We start from the raw sequence: 23,597 nt of genomic DNA on the forward strand, positions 1-23,597 counted from the left end.
GCATATGTTTATTAAGTGGGGGGCTTGAGTAGCTTGTGTTGAGGACAAGGGGAGCTGGAGTTCATCAAGGTCAGTTAAAATGACTGTTAGAGCGATCACTGAGGACCAAGTGAGTCTAGAAAGCCCAATTTTGTGAAGGCCTCAATCTAATAGTTGTGAGCCTGTCTTCAGCTTTAGATCCTAAGCCCCGCTATGTGAATAGAGAAATCTGATTAATAAGACTTCATTAACAGTGTAGGAAAACACATACTACTAAACAACTGATGTTTACAGTAAGTTTTGGAGATACTTGCCATTTAGATTCTGTCTACTTTTTAAAGAATCCCATCTCTCTAAAGCATGATAGTAGTGTTTCAAGGAGCTCACCATCATCATTTTGTATTTAACATATTCTATGCCTCTGATGATATTAAGTCATGGATGTTAGATCTTAAAAGTCCTATAGACATTTTTTAGGCCAATCATGATTTTCAAGATAAAAGCATCAGTGCTCAGAGTCCTTAAGGTAGTTAAAGGTAGAGCCTATTTTAGGAACTCAATTCTTCCAATCTAAATCAGTGTTTCTCCCATGGTACTGTACAGGTTTTCTTCTACTCACTTAATCTTTTTAGTGCTTTTTTTCCTAGAGATAAAATCTCCAAATAATTACAAACATTATTTGTTGTCAATGTTTTTAAAACTATGCAGCATTCCTATGTTTCCAAGATAGAATATTTTAGTTTCTTGGCAACTGCATTAATTAATTATAGTAATTCTATTTATAAGAAATTTTACCTCCTAAATGGTTAAATGATTTATTCAAAGTCAGACTTAAATCAGTGGCAATACTGGGTCACCCTCCAGGATTTTTAAACGTATTTTTATATATTAAGTTTCAGTTTTATATCTAAGAATTTTTCACGGCACCTGTGTGGCTCAGTAGGCTAAGCATCTGACTTTGGCTCAGGTTGTGATCCTGGGTCTTGAGATTGAGCCATGCGTGGGACTTCTGGCTCCTTGGGGAGTCTGCTTCTCTGTCTTCCTCTGCCCCTCCCCCTGCTTGTGCTCTCTCTCTCTCTTTCTCTAATAAACATTTTCTAGATGGAAAAAAATATAACTGAATTAAATAAATGTAGTAAATTAGAGGCCACAAAGTCTTCAGTTTATATAAACAGACTTCAGTATAAAATTAAAAGTCTAAATAAATTTTTAGTTAGGAAGTATTTATTTACTTTTAAGTTCAATTAATCATTTTTGAACTATTTCTTATTTAATCAGTTGAAAGAAGGAAGAGACTTTAGTTTAATACAATTATCTACAAGGGAAAAATGCCCTGCATTTTTACTCTAGCTAAAATCCTTCCAGTTTGTCCTTTCTTTCCCACTGATCTTAGAAATCATATGTTCATTTTAAATTCTGTTATTTCAAACTAGTAGTCTTTTTAGGCCTCACAAATTTTTGCAACATCAAATATAAATGTAATGGAACTAAACTATACTTCATAAGGAAAGGTTTAGAAATTGACAAAAGAACTTGCACATGCCTTTAGGTACAAAAACATTTAGGTGAACAAACAGAAATCCTATTTTATTTTCAATATTTTGGTAAACATCTGATTTTTGAAACGTTAGATTCCTCCATTTAAGAAAAGTACTTTAAAAGTAATAGATACCAGCACACAAATTGTTTATTTAATTATGCTTTTTTAAAAGTAGTTTCCACCTAAGAAATTAACAGAAATGAAGAGACTTTGTATACACAAAAGGGTTTTTTTTTTAAACAAAACAGTATATAAGATTTTGAGTTACCAGTGAACAGTTTTAAAAGAGCTATGCATTTGTTCTTATTTTAATAAGTGATTTGTCCTAACATTTTAATGGATATATCAAGTATTAGACTTGACATCAGTAAATCATGGTTGTTATAATAATCACAACTGCCAATATAACTTCACAGTCAAGTTAATTCCAAACTGGAAAACATTTTTATACTGCACATAATATTATCTCTTACCACTGTTAAATAAATGACTGAAAATCATCCATAATCATGGATTTTTGAGTTAATATGTATTGTGTTCAAATCTTTTATTATCACTACACAACTAAAATGTGTGATATGTAGGATATGGCAAACTTCCTGATGTATCTACAGTTAAATAAATGAAGATACACTTGTGATAAAAGTTGCAATACACAGAGTACTTACCCTCAGAGAATTTTAAATTGAAATTTATATTAAAAAATAAATATAATAGGCAATAAAACTTCTGTGAATGACTGATAGGCATTTCCCAAGAGTTATATGAATAAATTTGAACCCCAGAGTTAAAGCAGGATTTTAACACTGAGTGATTTCCTATGATAAAATAGGTTTCCTGAGATTTAACCTGAGAATAAATGAAATTTCTAGCAGCTTCATTATAGCAATAAGACAACTTTAAGACAGTGCTTCTTGAAATTATAATCATGTTTGTGAATTTCAAATAAAGCTCATGTTGAAAATGCCTCAAGGTCATGATTATATCTTTTCCTTTAAAGCAGTTTTAAAGATTGGATGAAAACCTGAAAGTCTGTAATCTGAATGCTGTTTTGATGCCATAGTATATATTTTAAAATATAATACCCTGGGAAAAACAAAATGCTGAGTAGGACAACTGCAAAGTCTCCAAACATTTTTTAAATCAGATCACTAATAATAACAACTAAGTACTGCAAGTAGTCAATAACTGTAAGAAATGTACAGTTACTATCCCTCCTTACTGGTTTGAAAAGTATGGAGTAACTAATGGTGTGAAATGCTTATTACAAACTTGACAGTTAAACAGATATGTATTAAGAACCGGCACAAAAATGATAAACTGAACCATAGAAAAGACATTTTGAAGCAATTACTAATCAGGAAAAGATTCTAATAAATCAATCAGCATTAAGGTTGCTCTTCATCAGCTAGATTCATGGTATTGCAAATTATTTACATTTTTAAATGGCTCACCTGGCTTAGCAATGATATTCAAATAATTTCCATAATGTCTCCTGACAAGGACATCTTAGAAAATTGCTTATTTAACTCTGAGATTCTAATGGAACAAGGAGAGTGTGGGGAAAAAAAATGAAAGAAGGAGAAAACCCCACTAAACCAGATAAGAGGAAAATATAAAGGAAAAAAATGCCAAATCTAAATGAATAAAATTTTAAGTGTCAGCAAATATAGTTTCAGCCTATCTACCTAGAATGTAGGTATAGATATAGAATTGTTTAATTTCCTTATGATAGTATATCTATAAGTTATTTATATCACTACAGAGTAAGCACTGATAGTCTAAGCCCTTTTTCATACACTTGGTACAAACCACATAGTACATATAGGCCTGTTTATATTTTGTGACCTTTCTGATTAGTATATATTTAGGTCTCAAAGCAGAACAATAGAAGTAACAATACATCATTAACCTTACTTCCCCCCCCAAAATATTAACTTTTCTGTTCTTGAAAAGCCTCTAAGGTGAAACTGTGTCTGGCATTAGATAGTAAATTCCATGGAGCATTCAAATTTTTCCCTGTGGTGGAATTTCATTATATTATACACTTTGCCAGAAATTACTTTTCAAATTACTCTCTGTGCTGAATTAAAGAGAGAGTGCATAAGCAAAGAAAGACAAGTGCTTCCAAGGTAAGAGAGCAAAAGAGAGGGGGAAAAGTTCTTGAGCAAATACTCACACTATCTTCTTCTGCTGGGCTCTTAGAAGCATATGAAATTGGACTCAATCCCAGCCCTCCATGGGCACACGATTTATTTGGACAGAGAGGACCAATAGAACAGATAAAAATAAAAATCTCTTCCAACTCTTTATAGATGATCTTAGCCACTCCTATTGCTTAAACTGTTATATATAGTGTATGGCCAAAAGATTTCCAGGGTATAATCTCAACTTCTACCTCTTTTCTATGCTTCATATATGCTTTTACAACCTAAATGGGTATTTTGAAAGTTCTTTTAACTGATGGTATAAAACCACACTACAAGAGCTAATTCTTTTCCTACTTTGTTAATACAAATAATAGCATAACACTCTGATTGTCAACTCTTCCTTTTCCTTCACATCCTTTCATTTAATTGGTTCCCCAACCCATTTCTGGAAATCTCTTCAAATTCTTTCCATTTCCACTGCCTAACTTCACAGCATGATGTTTGTCCTACACTGTTCCAAGAGTTTTCCCAACTGATCTCAATTACTCCAGGCTCTCTTCATTGAAATCCATCCTCATCATTCCTACTGGCATCTAATACAAATCTAATCACATAGAGCCCCTTTAAAAATTATTTTTAATTTAAAAAATTTATTGAAATATAGTTGACACATAATGTTATATTAGTTTTAGATGTACAACATAGTGATTCTACAGCTCTATATGTTAAGATATTCTTACCACAAGTGTGGGTACCATTTGTCACCATACAATGCTATTACAATACCATTGACTATATTTCCTATGCTGTATCTTCTATCTCCATGACTTCCTCATTCCATGACTGGAACCTGGTATTTCCCACTCCTGTCACCAATTTTGCCCATCCCCCTCCCTTCTGGCACCATTAGTTCTCTGTATTTATGTGTCTGTTTCTGCATTTTTTTGTTCCTTTTTTTTTTGTTAGATTTCACATAAAAGTAAAATCATATGGTATTTGTCTTTCTCTGTATGATTCATTTCACTTAGCATAATACCCTCTGGGTCCATCCATGTTGACACAAATGGCAAGATCTCATTCTTTTTTTTTTTTTTATGTTTGAAAAATTTTTCTTTGTGTGTGTGTGTGTGTATCTCACATCTTCTTTATTCATTCATCTCTCTGTGGATACCTGTGTTGCTTCCATATCTTGGGTAATATAAATAATGCTGCAGTAAACATAGCGCTGCATATATCTTTTCATAATAGTGTTTGTATTTCTTTGATTAAATATCCAGTAGTGGAATTGCTGGATCATATATTTCTATGTTTATTTTTTGGGCACACCTCCATACTGTTTTCTACACTGTCTGCACCAGTTTGCATTCCCACCAGAGATGCATGATGGGAATTCCTTTCTCTCCACATTTTCAACACTTGTTATTTCTTGTCTTTTTGATACCAGCCATTCTGACAGGTGTAAGATGATATCTCATTATGCTTTTGATTTGCATTTCCCTGATGATTAGTGATGTTGACATCTTTTTATGTGTGTGTTGGCCAACTGTATGTCTTCTGAAGAAAAATGTCTATTCAGGTCTCTGCCTTTTTTCAATTGAATTATTGGGGGCTTTGGGGGGTTGAGTTGTATGAATTCTTTATACATTTTGGATATTAATCCCTTATCACATATATCATTTACAAATATCTTCTGCATTCAGCAGGTGGCCTTTTCGTTTTGTTGATGGTTTCCTTTAATCAAAAGCTTTTTATTTTGGTATAGTCTTAATACTTTATTTTAGTTTTTATTTCCCTTGCCTAAGGAGACATCTAGAAAAATGTTGTTAAGGCTGATGTCAGAGAGATTACTACCCATGTTTTCCCTTAGGAGTTTTATGGTTTCAGATTTCACTTTTAGTCTTTAATCCATTTTGAGTTTATTTTTGCGTATGGTGTATGGTGTATTTTTGCATGTTGCTGCCCAGTTTTTCCAGTACCATTTGTTCAAAAGACTATCTTTTGCCCATTGTATATTCTCGCCTCATTTGTTGTAATTGACAGTATATGCATCAGTTTATTTTTGGGCTCTCTATTCTGTTCTATTGATCTATGTGTTTGTTTTTGTGTATCATACTGTTTTGATTAGTACAGCTTTGTAGTATATCTTGAATTCTGAGATTGTGATACCTCAGCTTTGTTCTTTTCAAGCTTGCATTTGGCTATTTGAGGTCTTTTGTGGTTCCATACAAATTTTAGGGTTAATTTTTTGGTTTTGTGCAAAATGCTATTGGGGGGTGCCTGGATGGCTCAGTGACTTGGGTGGCCAACTCTTGATTTTGGCTCAGGTCATGCATGATCTTAGGGCTATGGGATCAATCCCTGTGTCAGGCTCTGCACTGGGTGTGGAGACTGCTTGGGATTCTCTTTCTCTCTCCCTCTGCCCCTTCCCACCATGCACATGCTCTCTCTTTCTAAAAAAAAAAAAAATGCTATTGGTATTTTGAAAGGGATTGCATTAAATCTGTAGATTGCTTTGGGTGATGTGTACATTTTTATAATAAGAATACTTCCAATCCAAGAGCATGGTGTATCTTTCCATTTGTTAGTGTTTTTGATTTCTTTCATCAATGTTTTATAGTTTTCAGAGTACAGGTCTTTCACCTTTTGATTAAGTTTATTCCTAGATACTTTATTCTTTTTGGTGCAATTGTAAATGAGATTGTTTTCTGATTTTTTCTTTATGCTAGCTACCTTGTGATTAGTGTATAGAAAAACAACAGATTTCTGAATATTAATTTTGTATCTGGCAACTGTACTGAATTTATTTATTCTATCAGGTTTTTTGGTGGAGTCTTTAGGGCTTTCTATGTATATTATCATGTCATCTGCATATAGTGACAGTTTTACTTTTTCCTTGTCAAGTTTAATGATATTTATTTGTTTTTCTTGTCTGACTGCTGTGGCTAGGACTTCAAGTACTACATAGAATAAAAGTGGTGAGAGTGGACATCTTTGTCTTTTTCCTGACCTTTGAAGAAAAACTCTACCTTTCACCTTTGATGATGATATAAGCTGTGAGTTCATCATTTATGGACTTTATTATGTTGAGGTGCTTTCCCTCTAAAACCACTTTGTTGAAACTTTTTATTATGAATGGATGTTGAATTTTGTGAAAAGTCTTTTCTGCGTCTATTGAGATGATCATCTCATTTTTATCCTTCATTTTGTTTAATGTATTATGTTGATTAATGTGCACTTATTGGACTGTCCTTGCATCCTCAGAATAAATCTCACTTGTGTGAATGATCCTTTTAATGTATTGTTGAATGTGGTTTGTTTATATTTTGTTGCAGATCCCTGAATCTAGTTTATCAGGGATATTGGCTTGTAGTTTTCTTTTTTTGTACTATCTTTGTCTGGGTTTGGTATTACGGTAATTCTGTCCTTATAGAATATATATGGAAATTTTCCTTCCTCTTCAGTTTTTTTGGCCTTTTTGGTTTGTTTGAATACTTTGATGAGAGTAAGTATTAAATCTTCTTTAAATGTTTGGTAGAATTCACTTGGTCTTAGAATTTTGTTTTTTTGTGTGGATTATTTTATTACTGACTCAATTCTGTTACTAGTAATCATTCTGCTCAGATTTTCTATTTCTTCCTGATTCAGTTTTGGAGAATTGTATGTTCCAAGGAATTTATCCATTTCTTCTGGGTTGTCCAATTAGTTGGCATATACTTTTTCATAGTAATGTCTTATAATCCTTTGTATTTCTGTGGTATTGATTTTTACTTCTCTTCCTTTCTGATTTTACTTATTTATGTTCTTTTTTTTTTCTTGATATGTCTGACTAAAGTTTTATCAATCTTTTTTTCAGAGACACAGATCTTGGTTTCATTAATCTTTTCTATTTTTTTGTTCTCTATATCATTTATTTCTGCTCTGATATTCACTATTTCCTTACTTATATTAACTTTGGGTTTTCTTTGTTTTTCTTTTTCTAGTTCCCTTATGTGTAAGATTAGATTGTTTATCAAGATTTTTCTTGTTTCTTGAGGTGGGACTGTACTGCTATAAATTTCCCTCCTAGAACTGATTTTGCTATGTCCCAAGATTTTGGACCATTGTGTTTTCATTTTCATTTGTCTCCGTGTATTTTTTTTTTAATTTTTTGATTTATTGGCTGACCCATTGGTTGTTTAGCAGCATGTTGTGCGTTTTTTTCAGGTTTTTTTTTTCTTATAATTAATTTGTAGGTTTATATCATTGTGTCAAAAAGATACTTGAAATGATTTCTATCTTCTTAAATTTGTTGAGACTGTCATTGCAGTGCAGTCTAACGTGTGATCTGTCCTGGAGAATGTTCCATTTACACTTGATAATAACATGTATTCTATTACTTTTGGATGGAAAGTTCTGTATATTTCTGTTAGATCCACTTGACCAGTGCATCATTCAAAGACACTGTTTCCTTATTGATTTTTTTGTCTGCATGATTTATCCATTGATGTAAGTGGGGTTTTAAAATCCTCTACTATTACTCTCCATTTCTCCACTTATGTCTATTAGATTTGCTTTATGTATTTAGGTGCTCCAGGGTTGGGTGCATACATATATACAGTTGTTTTATCTTCTTGAAGGGATCCCTTTATCATTTTGTAATGCCATTATTTGTCTCTTTTTACAGTCTTTGTTTTAAAGTTTATTTTGTCTGACACAACTATTGCAACTCTGGGTTTTTGTTTTGTGTTTTTTTTTTGGTTTTTGTTTTTTTGCTTCCATTTACATGGAATATCTTTTTCTGTCCCTTCAATTTCAGTCTGTATGTGTCTTTTCTGTTTTTTATTTAAAATCAATTAATTAACATAATTTATTATTGGTTTCAGAGGTAGAGGTCAGTGATTCATCAGTCTTATATAATACACAGTGTTCATTACATCATGTGCCCTCTTTAATGTCCATCACCCTGTTACCCCTTCCCCCCCCAACCCCCCTTCAGCAACCCTCACTTTGTTTCCTATGATTAAGAGTCTCTTACGGTTTGTTAGAACATTACAACAGGACAAATGTGTACCAAAAATGAAGTTATGTTTTGTGAATCCTCAGTATTTGATAGAGGCAAAGTTGGAAATATGTGTATATAGGCTAAAGGAAATAGAAAAAGGGAATTGACCTTGATCCTTAAAATGATTAAACGATGTTGCAAAGGACTCAGAGTTGAACTAATATTTAAAAGTATACAGTTTTGTTCAACTATACTCAGTAAATTGAGCAAAGAATTTAGATTTTGATATCGATTTGACTTGAGATTTGCTGGGCAGGTATGATATAAATGGGCAAGTATAAGGGAAATGAAGATTGTAGTGAGGTGTTTCAGATGAGGTATAAGAACTGGAAGAATCGAAGGACACAGGCTCTTTCCAAAAATCACATATAGTGGTATTAAGAAATTAAAAGTTGTAATTTGTTGGGGCACCTGTGTGGCTCAGTTGGTTAAGCATCTGACTCTTGATTTCGGCTCACATCATGATCTCAGGGTCATGGGACTGAGCCCCGCATCGAGCTCTGTGCTCAGCAGAGTCTGCTTGAGATCCTTGCTCCCTCTTTCTCTCCCTCAAATAAGTAAAATCTTTAAAAAACCAAAAGTTGTAATTTGTGGATCCAATAGGTATTTATTAAACACTTAATATGTGCCAAATACTGTTTTTAGCACAGGGAAACAGCAGATTTTTTAAAAGACAAAAGTCCCCAAGATATTTCTCAAAGTTCAAATTTTCAGAGGTAAAGTAGTTCTGGAGGATTAAAAAATCAGAGAGATGTGCCATGGAAGAGATGGCTTAAGTTTTGTGGTCTGGGTCACTGGAGTTTAGGAAAGCAAGAAACTCTAAGGAGACTAGATTCCATATCATGGACAGGAAATCAATTAGGACATTGTCAGCACTTGGGTGATAAGAAAAAAATGGAGTGGTAATGTTTACTTGAAAGTAGAAGATAGAAGCAGTAATTGAGAGAAAAGAGCATGCCCTAACTTCTGATCCTGTGGGATACATGTAAAATGAGAAGAACCAGGTTTTAATTAAGGAAGTGGGAAAAGCATTGTATGAACTCTCTGAGGGCTTTGTTGACCATGGAGTGAGGAGTGAGGTTTCCACAGCCCAGTGAAAAGAGAAAGCACAGAAAAATATGAGGATGATGGGGTGCCTGGGTGGCTCAGTCGTTAAGCATCTGCCTTTGGCTCAGGTCATGATCCCAGGGTCCTGGGATCGAGCCCTGCATGGGGCTCCCTGCTCAGCGGGAAGCCTGCTTCTCCTTCTCCCACTCCCCCTGCTTGTGTTCCCTCTCTCACTGTCAAATACATAAATAAAATCTTTTTTTAAAAAGATTTTTATTTATCTTTTTGACAGAGAGAGAATGAGAGATAGAGAGAGCACGAGAGGGAAGAGGGTCCGAGGGAGAAGCCGACTCCCCGCTGGGCAGGGAGCCCGATGCGGGACTTGATCCCGGGACTCCAGGATCATGACCTCAGCCGAAGGCAGTCGCCCAACCAACTGAGCCACCCAGGTGCCCATAAATAAAATCTTTAAAAAAAAAGAAAAGTAGGATGAATATACAGCAGACCTTACACTTTGGGCAGTGTTCAAGGGATGGACTTAGCTGACTAAAATATTTCAAAAATGACTCAAGTAGGTACAACAGGTTGAGTCCGGGTTCTAGAGACAGATTTCATAAGGTAGATTTCAGCTTTACCACTTATATGTAAACTGACTTTGGGAATTATATAAAATGCTTTGTGTAGAGCTTGCACAGAGCAATTCTTAAGTATGAGGTATTATTAATATGCTGAAGCCCAAGGAAGTTGTTGGAAGTTAAATGAAACCAGTCACAGGCCTGTTTTATAAATTGGTATAGGTTGAGGCCCTAGGAAATGAAGGTCTGATGAGTGGACATTGAAGCCAGACCCAGATTAAGTCCCTGGTGGAAATGGAGGCCAGTGTTTTGAGAAACTCAGACAGGACTTGAGGCCTCATGACATTGAGTCAATAAAAATAGAAAAGCCAGCTTAAAGACTCAGTAGCAAAGAATCCCATCACTTGGACCCTGATTAAAAGACTCCCACTGAAAAGTGAGCCATTTTTTGTATATTTGCCCCATCACATGGCTCTGAAACTTAGAGCCTGAGGTAGGCAGGGCAATAAGACAGGCTTAAAGGTAAATGTGTTTAAACAAAACTGTTCATATTTATGAAGGCATATGATAAAATGTGATCACTAATGGTCTATGGGCTGAGATGATAGTGGATTAGTGTTTAAAACATGGGCTCAGGCTTTGCCATTTACTATGTGACTTTGGTAGTAACATTGATTAATCCTCATTTTCTCTAATACGGAAATAATTGCTTCACACTGTTACAAGAGGAATCAGATGTACAAATGCATATAAAGTACAGAATATAAAAGTGTTACTAGAAAATATTTTTTTAAATTCTAGCTATTATTTACTACAGGACTAGAACTAAATAAGACCTACTGGACATCAGATTTGTGTTTTCTGTCACCACTGCTCCACCATGTGTGTTATTTCCTAAAATTCCCCATTATCTGAAAAGGAAAAACAGATGTTGTCATACTCATCCTGTGGGAAAGAAGATGGAGGGCAGCTGAGAGAAAGTTCTGGCTCTCGAGTGCAAAGAGCCATTTAGATCTTATGATAAAAATGTACAAGATTTACATCCAAAGGACAGAAAAAATGTTAAGTAATGTAAAATTGTGTCAGGGATAAGAGTTATACAGATAAATGACCAAGATGGATAGATTCAATAAAGATCTTTTCTTCATCTCTCTTTGGCTGAAGAGCTACCATACGGATAATTTGCTTTTAGTTAAGGTTGTATAGACAAATTAAAGGAATTTGTCTTCTTTTGGCACTATGAATCTAACAAAGTTAAATTAGGTCCATGGTTGACTCTGATCATGTCTTTATCACAGCAAATTAGGTTCTTAAAGAATACATAATACTTCCTCCCTCCCCGAAGGAAGAAAGGGCAAGAAAAGGGTTCACCTTAATTTCAGATCTCCATGCACGAAGTGTTGATTGTTGAATATAGATATAAAAGAGGGACACATCTAACAGTTTGTGTTCTTTTAGAAATTGTTACATGTTATATGACTTGGCTGCTTCTGTGTCTTTAAAAGCTAAATGATTTCCTATCATTTGCTTCAACGAATCTATAAGGAAGTATATACTTCAGCTCTCCAACCCCATAAGACAACATTCTAACTATTCTAGGAAAAAAAAAATTCTTGTGTGCTAGTATATAATCCTTGAACCCATGCTCAGATTTAGAATTTAATAAAAATAGGTAGTAAATAAAAACAAAATTTGGATGGATTTTGCCAGTTATTTTATACTTATTTATACTTATTAGGCCACCTTAGACCAAGATGGTCTGAAATTTATGCAGTAAATATATTAAAGAATGAATGAGAGTTCTTTGATTTCCTTAGGTGAAACAGTATTAAACTTACTTACAACTAAATTATACCTATTCAAGAACAATTAAGTATGTGTCAAAAATGTGAGTCTTTTGGAGTTCCTAAACTGGAATTTGCCCTGGACATCAATTCTATACATCATCCCAGTTAAGAATGGTTAATAAAAACAGAGACACAGAAAGAGACTATACTTGAGGGAGAGAGAGTATATTAGTAAGAAACCTCTATAGAGTTCTAGGTTAAGTATGATAATTCAGTGATCAGAAAGAAAGCAAATGCTAACACAACTATTTTTGGACATTCTGTTTATCTATTATGAAGTTCAATATTTCCATAGAGATCTTGTTTTCTTGATTTCAAATAATTTTCACTAAACTCAATTACATATGGCTTGATAAGCCAAGGTAGATAGCAAATTTAGAGACACGGGTGGTAAAGTATGTTGAATTTTCAATCATTAAACTGGTTATGAGTGTGGTTTTAAACTAAAGAATATGTTGCAAGTATAACTGTACTTAAACTAGCTAAAAGACAAATTATGGTTAATATACTTCTATCTTTTCTATCTTATTAGCAAATAACATTTAGACTTGCTTTGAGACTTCCTTTTTAATGGTTAAAATGTTTTTATAAAGGGATATTTGTTCATATACACCAACTCTTTTGACTCAACAAAATTGGCATTTCAGATTTAAAACTTCTATATTACTTAAGAGTATGATGCACAACCTAAAATGGTCCTTAAAGCATGATGGTGGCTAAAATGGCTTTGAAATTTCATTTTAAATCTTATGTTTTAACTTACAGGCTTTATGTTTTGCATTTTTTATTTATTTTTATTTATTTATTTATTTGAGAGAAAGAATGAGAGAGAGAGAGAGAGAGAGCACATGAGAGGGGGGAGGGTCAGAGGGAGGAGCAGACTCCCTGCTGAGCAGGGAGCCTGATGCGGGACTTGATCCCGGGACTCCAGGATCATGACCTGAGCCGAAGGCAGTCGCTTAACCAACTAAGCCACCCAGGCGCTCGTATGTTTTGCATTCTTCCAATGATATATCCATGTTTGTTTTAATGGGAAAAGTTTTAATTACCATTTTAAAAAAGACAATTCAAAAACATACAGCATTTCATGGTTTTGTCTAATCCTTATCATATAATCAGAGAAGCATGGTCATGGGGTTTAGATTGTCAGGATAATGCATTAGGGTGCCTTCCTTTTAATGGCATTTGACAAAAAATACTTTTGGAAGTCTTAACTTTGTATTCTTTAAAATAATTTAATATCGAATTTTGAGATTCTTGGATAGGTTTAAATAAATTTAATTTTTGTGATTTTTTTTTTTTAGAATTAGAAAAAATTCGTATTTAGAGGGATATTTTCTAATAAGCAGGGTAAGTTTACCAGTATTGCCATATCATCCATGTTACCTCTTAAGTCCATTTTACCAATAACTTTAAAAACCACTGATTTTAGAGTCCAAATTCTTTAGCATGGCCCATAATCTGACCTCTTCCTATCAAAACACATTTTCTCTACTGCTTCTCTGTCTCATAATCTACAACGTAGCCATGTTAACTTTTAGTTTCTCTAGGGTGCCATCATCTTGACTCAGGTATCTCTCTATTTTTCAAATGCACTATTTTTGTCTTCAACAGTTCCCTTCCTCATTCCTCCTTCCAGCCCAGCTCTAAAGTATAACTACCTCCAAGAATCCTTACCTGACAAAGGTTAAGTATGATCTAATAGCACCCAGTAGTTTCTCCATAAAATGTATCAAACTATCTAAGTGCTTGTATACTTACCTCACAGCAGACTGAAAACCCCATGATAAGAAAGGACTGTGTTTTATGTGCCATTTCACAGCATCTAAGGTGGTACATGGTTAGCAGGTAGTACTTGTTGAAAGATTGAATTCTCAAGAGGTTAAAATGTTACAGTATAAAATCCTTTTAAAATTGATTTATATTTCTAGTTGGTAGAAACCATAGTTTTAGGGGCTAGTATTTCATTTGAAAGCACAATACTTGGATTTTTTTATATTGACAATCTTTAAAACTGGAATCTACCCCTTCAAGGGGTAGTTCTGAGTTAATTTTAAAGACAAATTATTAAATTCAACTATTTAAAAAATAAAAGTGGTAAGGGAATAAATTAACCACAAGTAACTTATGTACATTCTGTTATTATTCACCATGGCATTAAGTAAAAAGAGCATGGGCTTTGAGGTTAAAAAATATCTCCATTAGTTCAGAAAAATTTTTATAATCACCCCACCTTAAAATTGGACCAAAAGGCAATTTTTCTACCACTACAGACATTCCCAAAGCTATTATTTCTACAGGTGTTGATATTTTATGCAGTGCTTGCATAAATTATCTTGGTTGAAACTAAAAATAACCCCGTAAAACAGAAAGGATATGGATGAGAAAAGGGGCTCAGAAAACTAACTGGCCTTGCTCCAGCTACCATGATCAGTAAAATGGTGATACCCAACATCAAATTCTGTTTTCTGATGTCATGTCCAATATTTTGCCAATAACTGTCTTGTCATAATGTGAATCAGACTAGAAGCTCCTTGAAAGTAGACAGTTCTAACATAGCATAAACATTTCCAGAAACCTCCACATATGCAAAATCACTAAATAAAAACCACAGGGCTTAAAATGGGGAAAAAATGGGGTTGGGGCACAACATTAAACAACTTCATCAGGAACATAAAAGTAAAAACAGTAAAAAATGGCAGCACAGTTGTTAATATATATATATAAATACTGCTATAAATATGACTTCATCTTGAAAAAGATCTTAGGTTGCTTTTGTAGAAGTGGGTATAGGAAGTGGTGTTGGAGCTTGTTAGTTATTGTAAAGTGTTGGTTGAATTACCTCAAACTGGACCAAAAGTTAACACCAGATGTGGATTAAGTGTGGCACCTAATACCTGTGGAGAACTGAAGTAGCTAACGGATGTCTGAGGAGTATACATGAGCACCCTTTGTGTAAATTTCTACGTATTTCTACACAGCTGGTTTAGCTGGGTACGGTTTTTTGCTTTTACCAATGTTTCCCATGATGAAATTGCACATCAGTAAATGTGAAACTCACGTAATGCTTAAATTCCCTAATATTTATCAAATATGTTGGAAAAGGCTTGCCTTTTCCACGTGTTATAAAGCTGTACAGTGGTTCTTTTTCCTTGAATTCCCTACAATGCACGTAGCAAGTGTCCAATAAATGCTTTTAATAAAGAGGTCTAATATTTACTGAAAAAAAAAAACCCTTCATCCCCAAGCAAGGGAAAAGAAAAACTATCAATGGAATGAAATTGTATTTCACATAAATCCCCCAGAGTGCACATTTGAGGTACGTGTTTTCTGTTTTACAGATGGGAAAGTTAAGGCTTGTAAAGGTTTCACAGCTGCTAGGTACAATAAGGCTTGAATACAGTTTAGTCTAGCATCAATGCCTATGCTTTTTTCCAGGAAAAAAAAAAAAAACAGTATCTTATAAAATTCCAAACTTAGGGAAGAGATAACTATTGTAATATTATTTCCCCCTGGAGCTCTTTCACTTACATCTTTAGAAAATATTATTCCTTTGAACATATATGCTTTACTTTCTTGGAATCATGACTAAATGAATTGAAATCACCTTTTAGAAGTTTTTAAGTCTTCCGAAAGGAGCTCTTTAACCACAATTCTTTGACAGATTCCCCTCCAATAGAACTGAACATAGTGATAAATACATGAATGCTTCAGGTTTCTGGAAGACTTCTAGTGATCTGAACCGTCTGGAATTGTTACAACCCCCAAATTTAAAAAGCTAAATAAAAGGATTTTTAAGCTGAACCAGACAAAAACAGGGAAACATCTGAATATTATATACAACACACTATCATTTGTCAGTTCATTAACCAGAAGTAAAAAGGGATAATATAATCGGTTGGTTATGGTTATAAAAACCAAAGTCACAGGAGCAAGAAATTTAATTGCAAAGAAGAAAAGAGGATGGATGAAAAATGAATAGTGTAAATGACAGCTAAAGCAGCAAGGTTTAGGGACAGCAATAGAGTTGGTAAGCAGGAAAAATTCAAGACAGGACACTGGAGGAAACTGCTAGTCACAAGAACATTAAGAACTATGCTAAGAATATGTTAAGAGTCCCTAAAGGCATGCTATGGCAAAGCTAAATCTGTATCTACACAGCTCTAACTGTATCTGCAATATTACTCAGCGAAGCTTAGGTATTTCAACTATGAAACTGCTATCCAGTTGGAGTTGGGAAATGGACTGAAGAAGCATTCAGTGAATAGAAAAGCTGCCTATTTACTAAAACAACCCAAGGGCATAATTTTATTATACCATACTTTGAGTCAGCACTTAGAAGAGTGTTAATTTCTAATCGTTTAAAATCAATTCACATGGAATTTCTTTCCCTGTCAAGCTAAATTTGATGTTTAGAAATAAAAAAAATTGATTTCTATTAATAGCTATTTACCTATTGTACACTAAATTAGTTTTAATTTGATAACAGCAGCGCTGTATTTCCTTTAATTGGGAGAACACACTGGAGGACTGGACTGGGAACCCAAGGACCTGTATTCTAATTACAGATCAGTTACTAGAAATATGTCGTGAAACTATTCATTTGACTTCCTTAGAAGTTTGTATTTAAAACGAGGTTAAAACTATAACATATATATAGGGTCCTTTTTAATTCTACAGTTATTCCTTAATGTTATTAACAGTACTTACCTAACTTAAAATTACTAATAGTCACATTAGGAAAAAAATTTGATTTTCATGAAACTGAAAAAAGTATATTCTACTAGAATGCTTCTCAAACTTTAATGTCCAAATGGATCTCACCTGCCCACCTTGTCAAAATGTATTCAGCAGGTCAGAGACAGGGCCAGAGATTGAGTTTCTAATAAGCTCCCAAGTGATACTAATTGCTGATCTGGGGGCTGCATTTTTAGTAGCAAGCTTCTAGGATCTGAAGAAATTGTAATGTTGACAGGTGAGGCTAGCCCAGACGTTATTATAGAATAGTGACTATGACCAGGAATGCAAGGAAAATATACCAGAAAGTCTGATGATGAAACATATTTGGGATTTGTGTTAATATGGGAGGTTAGAAATGGGTAAAGGAACAAGAAAAGTTGGTAAATGAAGTTGAACGATGGGGGTTATAGTCTTCTGTTGTATGTTTGAAATGTTTCATAATAAAAAGTAACATGCCTTCACTAAAAAATCTTATACAACACTAACACCAATTAAAGGGATGAAAACAACATGCCAAGCACCTTTCCACTGAAATGGGAGAGAGGGAAGTCGCAAGAAGGGTGGATTTTATGGGTAGCTAGAAAGGATATATTTGTATTTAAGAATCTTACACATTAATTTCAGCTTTTAAGATACTGTCAACAGTTCCTTGCTTACTTTTTACATCTTCACATTAGGAGGAACTTAATACTCCAACAACTTATTCAATATTTATTTTTAAAAAAGTGATTTAAAAACCTTAAAATTGGTTAAATGTCATGAGATTTGATGAGGGGAGTATGGATGTCCAAATATCTCAATCTTAAAAAATAACTGTGCTGGACAACAAAATATACCATCCAACCATCATGAATATTATAGGGTATACGTGCAGAGAAAATTTAGGCTACAGAATACAGACCAAGAGCAACCGCTGAATTAAAACATAATTCAAATAATGTTTACCTCTGGGGAAGGGATGGTGTAGGGATTAGAACAAGTACACAGGGATGTCAATTCAATCTAAGTTTTATTTAAGTCATATATTAAAATTATATAAAGTATGGAAAGTGTTACGTGTGGAAGAATCAAGTGCTAAGTGCATAGGTGTTCAATTTGCTCTGTAATTCTTCTGCATATCTGAACAATTCTTTTTGTCCTTAATGTGAATAATCTGACATTTCAACATGTGTAATATTTTAATTTGTAAAACCTAAAGTGAAAAAAAAACTTAAACGGAGTGTATTTTAGAAAAATATAAAATTATGATTTTTGATAATTAGTACAAATTCTAATACTGTTGCTTAAAATTAAGATTTTCTAGAAACAGCTACAATAGAAACCTACATACCCTCATGTTCACTAAACAATATTGTACCTTTTCCTGAACATGTTTTCAGATTTATGTTCCATTTTAAAATACTGCATCAGTGAGGAAACTTAGTTTGAAGTCCTGTGCTAGTCATGAGAATCTTTTCTTTTCATAGCCTTCAAAGTCTTTAAGTGTTGGAATTACCTCCAAGTTTCACAGCAACCTTTAAAGTTATATATATAAAAAAAACTCATTAAGTGGAGCCTAAAATTAAATATGTATCTATGTTCAATTACTGGGTTATCAAATAGTTCAAACAGAAAATATAAGACTAATAAATCCAGTCTCCTTTCATTTGGCTTTGGGATGCATTATATACTTGCATTCTCCATCTTTAAATGTCACTTAAAAAAACTTAAAAAAAAATTTAGACCATTAAAAAAATACTTCCTTGTAGCAAAAAAAAAAAGGCAGTAGGATAAAATTTAGTGTGGATTAAGTTTACTACAAGCTAATCTGGCAGTCCTAGAACTTTGACACTGTTACATTTTCTCCTACATAGCAGTTTACCACACAGCATTTCTGCATTTACTCTATTTGAGCTTCACAAGAATTCTGTGAGGTGGGCAGAGCAGAATTTATTGCCTCCATTTTATAGATGAAGGCTACTGAGGCTTAGAAAAGTGACTTGTCCTTTGCCTAGAAACTATATGGTGATCCAAATAGAACTACAGGAACAAATTAAAAGTCCGAGTTAATATATTCCTAACATAATGAAGAGAATGATTTGTTACCCTTCATGGTTAAGCCAAGGTATTCTTAGTGGCTTTCAAATGACATTTCTAAACATTTCTAATGTTATTTATGTCATTTCTCATGCTAAACATAACATTCAATATAAATACATATGAATCCATTCCTTAAGTAGGTGCTTTGAAACCCATTTCCAAATAAATCTTAGTATCAAAAAAACAGGTTTTCTAGTGCAGTCATAAAAAGTATTCAAGGTAAGGCTTCTATTAACAAGCAGCTAAGCTGTTAAGAACACTTCACTGTTCGCTAGTTCATTGTAAAAGACTGAGGCATAGAGTGGAAATAATGATGACAATGCTGACAGTATTTTCACCTAGTACTTCAGCAACTTACATAGGACAAGGACTGGGTTAAGGTACCAAATTTTAAATATTCTACAATGTCAAAATTACCACTTTATGGACATGGTGCTTTGGAAGGAAGGCTGTGTATCATAGTGTACTCTAAGAGACTGAAGAATCTGCCACTCCTTGGGCAGGAAGAACTTTGGTGTCTGGTAATCCTCCATCAGAGGTATTGTGAACTTTCCCCAGCTCAGCGACTGAAGCAATCCAGTTCCTATGCACATTTCAGGACCCTCCTTTCTTTTTCGGACCCAAAGCCAGCCACAAAGAATAACTTGAAAGGTGGCTAAGTACTTACTTTCAGGTGTTTCAACCACCACCCAATACTGAGAAAAAAAGTTCACTTAGAAGAAATTTTGTTCAATTCCTATTCACTAGCCATGGTATTGGTTTTTTACATACTTTAGGCCCATCTGCTGTTGCTTTGAGTGCTTCTCTAGTACAATCCCATTTTAAGAAGAAAAAATATGAGATCACCTATCTTCCAAAGAACCCCAATGTTGCTGACTCAAATGTAAGCAATTGTTTGTTTTATTTACTACATTCTTCTTTCTTGGAGGCAAATGAATTGTGGTATTAATATGGCACATTTAAAGTTATCTTACTCCATTTGTTTTTTATTCTCCTAATGTATGAGTTTTGCATAATTCTTAGTTATTTCATAACAAAACAAACCTACAGAATATGTATTAACTCTAAAGTTACTTGAAACCAATATATTTTTAAAAAGTGACCAAAAATATTATGAGTAACACAAAGAGCACCCTAACTGAACTCTTTTTAAAAAAAAAAAAGAAAGTTGTAACATCACAAATTACCCTTAAGTTTTAAAATAACCTGAACGTATTATCTTCCCACCCATGGCAAAAACAGACCAAATGTTACTGTTTCTTCCCAGTAACATCTAGTACTCTTTGTTAAAACTCACAAGGTAATCTAAGATTAGTAGGAAATCTTTAGCAGACACAAAAGATGAAAGATGAAACTGCAGCAAGAGAGCATGGCAAATCCAAAAGATCTATTAGTGCATAAATCTACTAAAAAAAACAACAACAACAAAAGAGATAGAAAGAATTAACAAGATACAATAAAAGTTATGTCTTTAAAGCAGTAGATTATAACAGGGTGGGAAATGTTTAATATGTGTCCTCCTGAAAAGCAGTTACTATCTTTTAAATTAAGAAAAAAAAAAAAACCAGCTGGTATATTTTCACAGCATCTAGATTTATTTATGGTATAAAGCCATAGAATTGTAATATTATTACTCCTTTCCCACCCTGGCAGAGAATAAACATGAATTCAGAAGCACAGTGGAGTGAAAAACAAAGAGGAGGAGAGAGAAAAGGCAGCAGAGAAAGACAGAAAAGGTGAATACAGAGCTACAGAAGTGTTTATTGAGCATGCTACAGAGGTAAGCAGAGTACACACAAAAGGAAATTAAACAACCATCAAACCTCCCAACTTTGTTAGAAAATTAATTTTTAATTGTGCCACTTTCAAACTATACTGAATTTTACATTTCTAAAGATGTAAAAACTCAACTAATAGAAAATATACATGACCATTCTGTCTACATAGATAACAGAATCTATGAATCTTGAAACTAAGTACATCAATTTCAAAAAGTATTGGTCATTTAAACAGAATCAACAATTCAGATTGACAAGAACTGTTCAAATTAATTTGACCTGTAGATTCTGAGCCATGTTTTTATTAAAGTCAGATCTATTCCTAAATACAAAATATTTTGAAGATTTATTAAAACTGAATATTACAATGCAAGGTAAATTAAGACTAAAGGCACATAAACTTTGGTCCCACCTGGTTGTCAGTTTTAGAAAACTGCCACAAAATTAATCTTCCTGCAAATTTTCGCAGTACACGTTCTTTATCTTTGAAAAATACATGCACCAGTTCCTGAACTAGCTAGACCAGTCTGCACATGCTCAGAAATCCACAACCATATTCCAAATCTTAATTACAAACTAAGGATGGCAATATATATTTAAATGCACGTAAGTCATGTCAACTTCAAAAACATCTACGAAAAATATTCAGCCACAAACAAGACATTACTTAGTGCTGACATTTATATGATACGTCCCACAAGAGTGTGTACAAAAAGGTTAAGATTCCACAATGCTTTCCACATAGGGCTCAAACTTACAGAAACCACTTTGTTGTCTTAAGAAATTAATACTCTGCATCTTGTTAATTTTAACTAATGCCTACATTCATAACTGAATCTAGACCAGAATTGTGAGATACAAAAGGCCAATGTTTTTTTAAAGCAAGAAAGCCTAAGGTAGTAAAAACTAAAAAATGCTGCTTTACTTCAGTATGTCTTATTTGATTAAATAGAAAGAAATGTGACAAGCCAATAATTCTAAATAAGTTCCAAGCAGGAGAAACAAAAACTTAACCTTTTTACACACCCCTGCCTAAACATATTGAATTCCCATATAACAATGTGCCCTAGACAACCAATTCCTTTTTCCTAGTAAATGCACAATAGCAACACTAGTTTTCCTTTTTAAGGCACGTATGTCAACTAAGTTGAAAAAGGAAAGTATAATTAAACTAAAATTATAAACATACAATAAAAATGGCCTCCCTATAGAACAGATGAAATACAGCAGTTAACAACTCTGCCTTTATGTATGCCATTTCATTTTATAACCAAGGAATGGTAACAGCATGAAAAAAAAAAAAAGAAACAACAAAAAAAAATCAAACTCTGGTCCCCACTTTTCTGAACAGTCAATAGGTGATGACACCAAACAATGTGATACACCCTCAATCTTCATCTCCCCCTTTTTAAATTGTTGACTTGGAGAAAGACACTCTCAGATGATGGTTTTCACCAAGGTTATAATTATGAAGATCAATCAAGGCCTGGATAGCTTCTTCCACTGTTGCCATCTGAAGGAGAGCCATTTTGTGATCTCTTCTGAAACAAAATTATGAAATTAGATACTTCATAAAAATTAGAAAGGGCTTAAATACTTGAATTTTTACCCATAAACAAAAAGGATAAAAACTATGAAGACAACTCTTAACTTCTATGAAGTCACTAATTTAAAAACAAGAAAGCTTGCTTACTGAAAAAACTTAAATGCTTTCACAGTGCCCCCAGTGTTAGCAAACAGTGTTCGTAGATCCTCTTCTGCTACTGAAGGACTAGGAAAATTGGATGGAAAAAAAAAGTAAAGATTAATAATAAATTTTAGGTTTTATTCTTAAAATGTGTACCCTTAAACTCCAACTTTGATACTTACGGGATATTGGATAGGTGAAGGGTTGCAGAAGGAGGAAAAATGTTCTGAAAATTTTTGGATCCAGGTTTCTTAAAACGATGCAATGGGGAATTACCAAAATCCTTTGTTAGCCCTTGATCATCAAGTCCCTCTCGAGGTAGTTGTACAGTCTGATGTTTAGAAAGAGTAACACGAATAATTTTGCCATACATTTTCTGTCCATTAAGATGATTCATGGCTGTAAAAAGAAAAAATGCCTATTAAGAATATTAACTAAAGTCCAAGGCAAAAAGAATTTTTAGAATGGCAGAAATAACGGAATTCTATGATTTTTCAATAAATCAGTAAGTTTTCAACAGCCACTGGTGACAAGATTAAATTTATTTGCATTAGACAAGCATTCTGGCAAAAAAGCCAGTTTCTTTCATAGGATGAAAATCCTGATTATGAATCTCTCTCTTCCTTGCCAATCCTGCTAAGTCATACACTTAGTTGCAGAAACTAGTACTCATCTGTAACTTTTTCTCCCTTCTGCCCCACAACCTAATTGCCAAGTCCTAGAATGCTCTTCTTCCTAATTATTCCTCAATTCATCTCTCCATTCTCTCCTTTTCACTGTCACAATGTTTTGATCTGCATAACTCAGTCTCTTAATTTATCTTCCTGTTGGATTTTTTCTACTTTTCTCCAACCCATTCTATTACACATAGCTGCTGGATGAACTCTATAAATTGTAAATCTGATGTCATTACCTGCTTAAAATCTTAAGGTCAGACTAGGAAAGGTACAAGCCATGTTAAGGAATGAAATCTCCCCAGCCTCTTTGAAAATATTTCTTGATGATGTACAATACCAACTACTTTGTTAGTGCTGATAATCAAGTGTAAGACAAGAACCATCCTACCCCTCATGGAAGTTATAGTTTTTTTAGTACTGTATTTCCTTGCACTTTAAGCTCCAGCTATACAAAACC

At 33.7% G+C, this 23,597-nt stretch overlaps 1 protein-coding gene across 4 annotated transcripts in view; it reads right to left on the reverse strand.

Moving 5' to 3' along the window:
- Positions 1 to 17,960: 17,960 nt before the first annotated feature.
- PTBP2 (polypyrimidine tract binding protein 2) overlaps positions 17,961 to 23,597 on the reverse strand; it is a 42,957-nt gene continuing 37,320 nt past the window's right edge. The window contains exons 9-11 of one of the 4 annotated variants that reach the window (XM_025872256.2): positions 22,646 to 22,862; positions 22,470 to 22,547; positions 17,961 to 22,314 (exon numbers count right to left, since the gene is read on the reverse strand). In XM_025872256.2, the coding sequence (XP_025728041.1) occupies positions 22,185 to 22,314; positions 22,470 to 22,547; positions 22,646 to 22,862 (425 nt within the window). In that variant the 3' untranslated portion in view covers positions 17,961 to 22,184. Of the gene's footprint in view, positions 22,318 to 22,469; positions 22,548 to 22,645; positions 22,863 to 23,597 lie in introns of all 4 variants that reach the window. The other 3 variants (XM_025872255.2, XM_025872259.2, XM_025872258.2) reach the window with 3 other exon arrangements.

This window comes from Callorhinus ursinus, unplaced genomic scaffold (genome assembly GCF_003265705.2).
Source record: "Callorhinus ursinus isolate GAN/ISIS: 27379988/994484 unplaced genomic scaffold, GSC_fseal_2.0 scaffold9, whole genome shotgun sequence".
Lineage (NCBI taxonomy): Eukaryota > Metazoa > Chordata > Mammalia > Carnivora > Otariidae > Callorhinus > Callorhinus ursinus.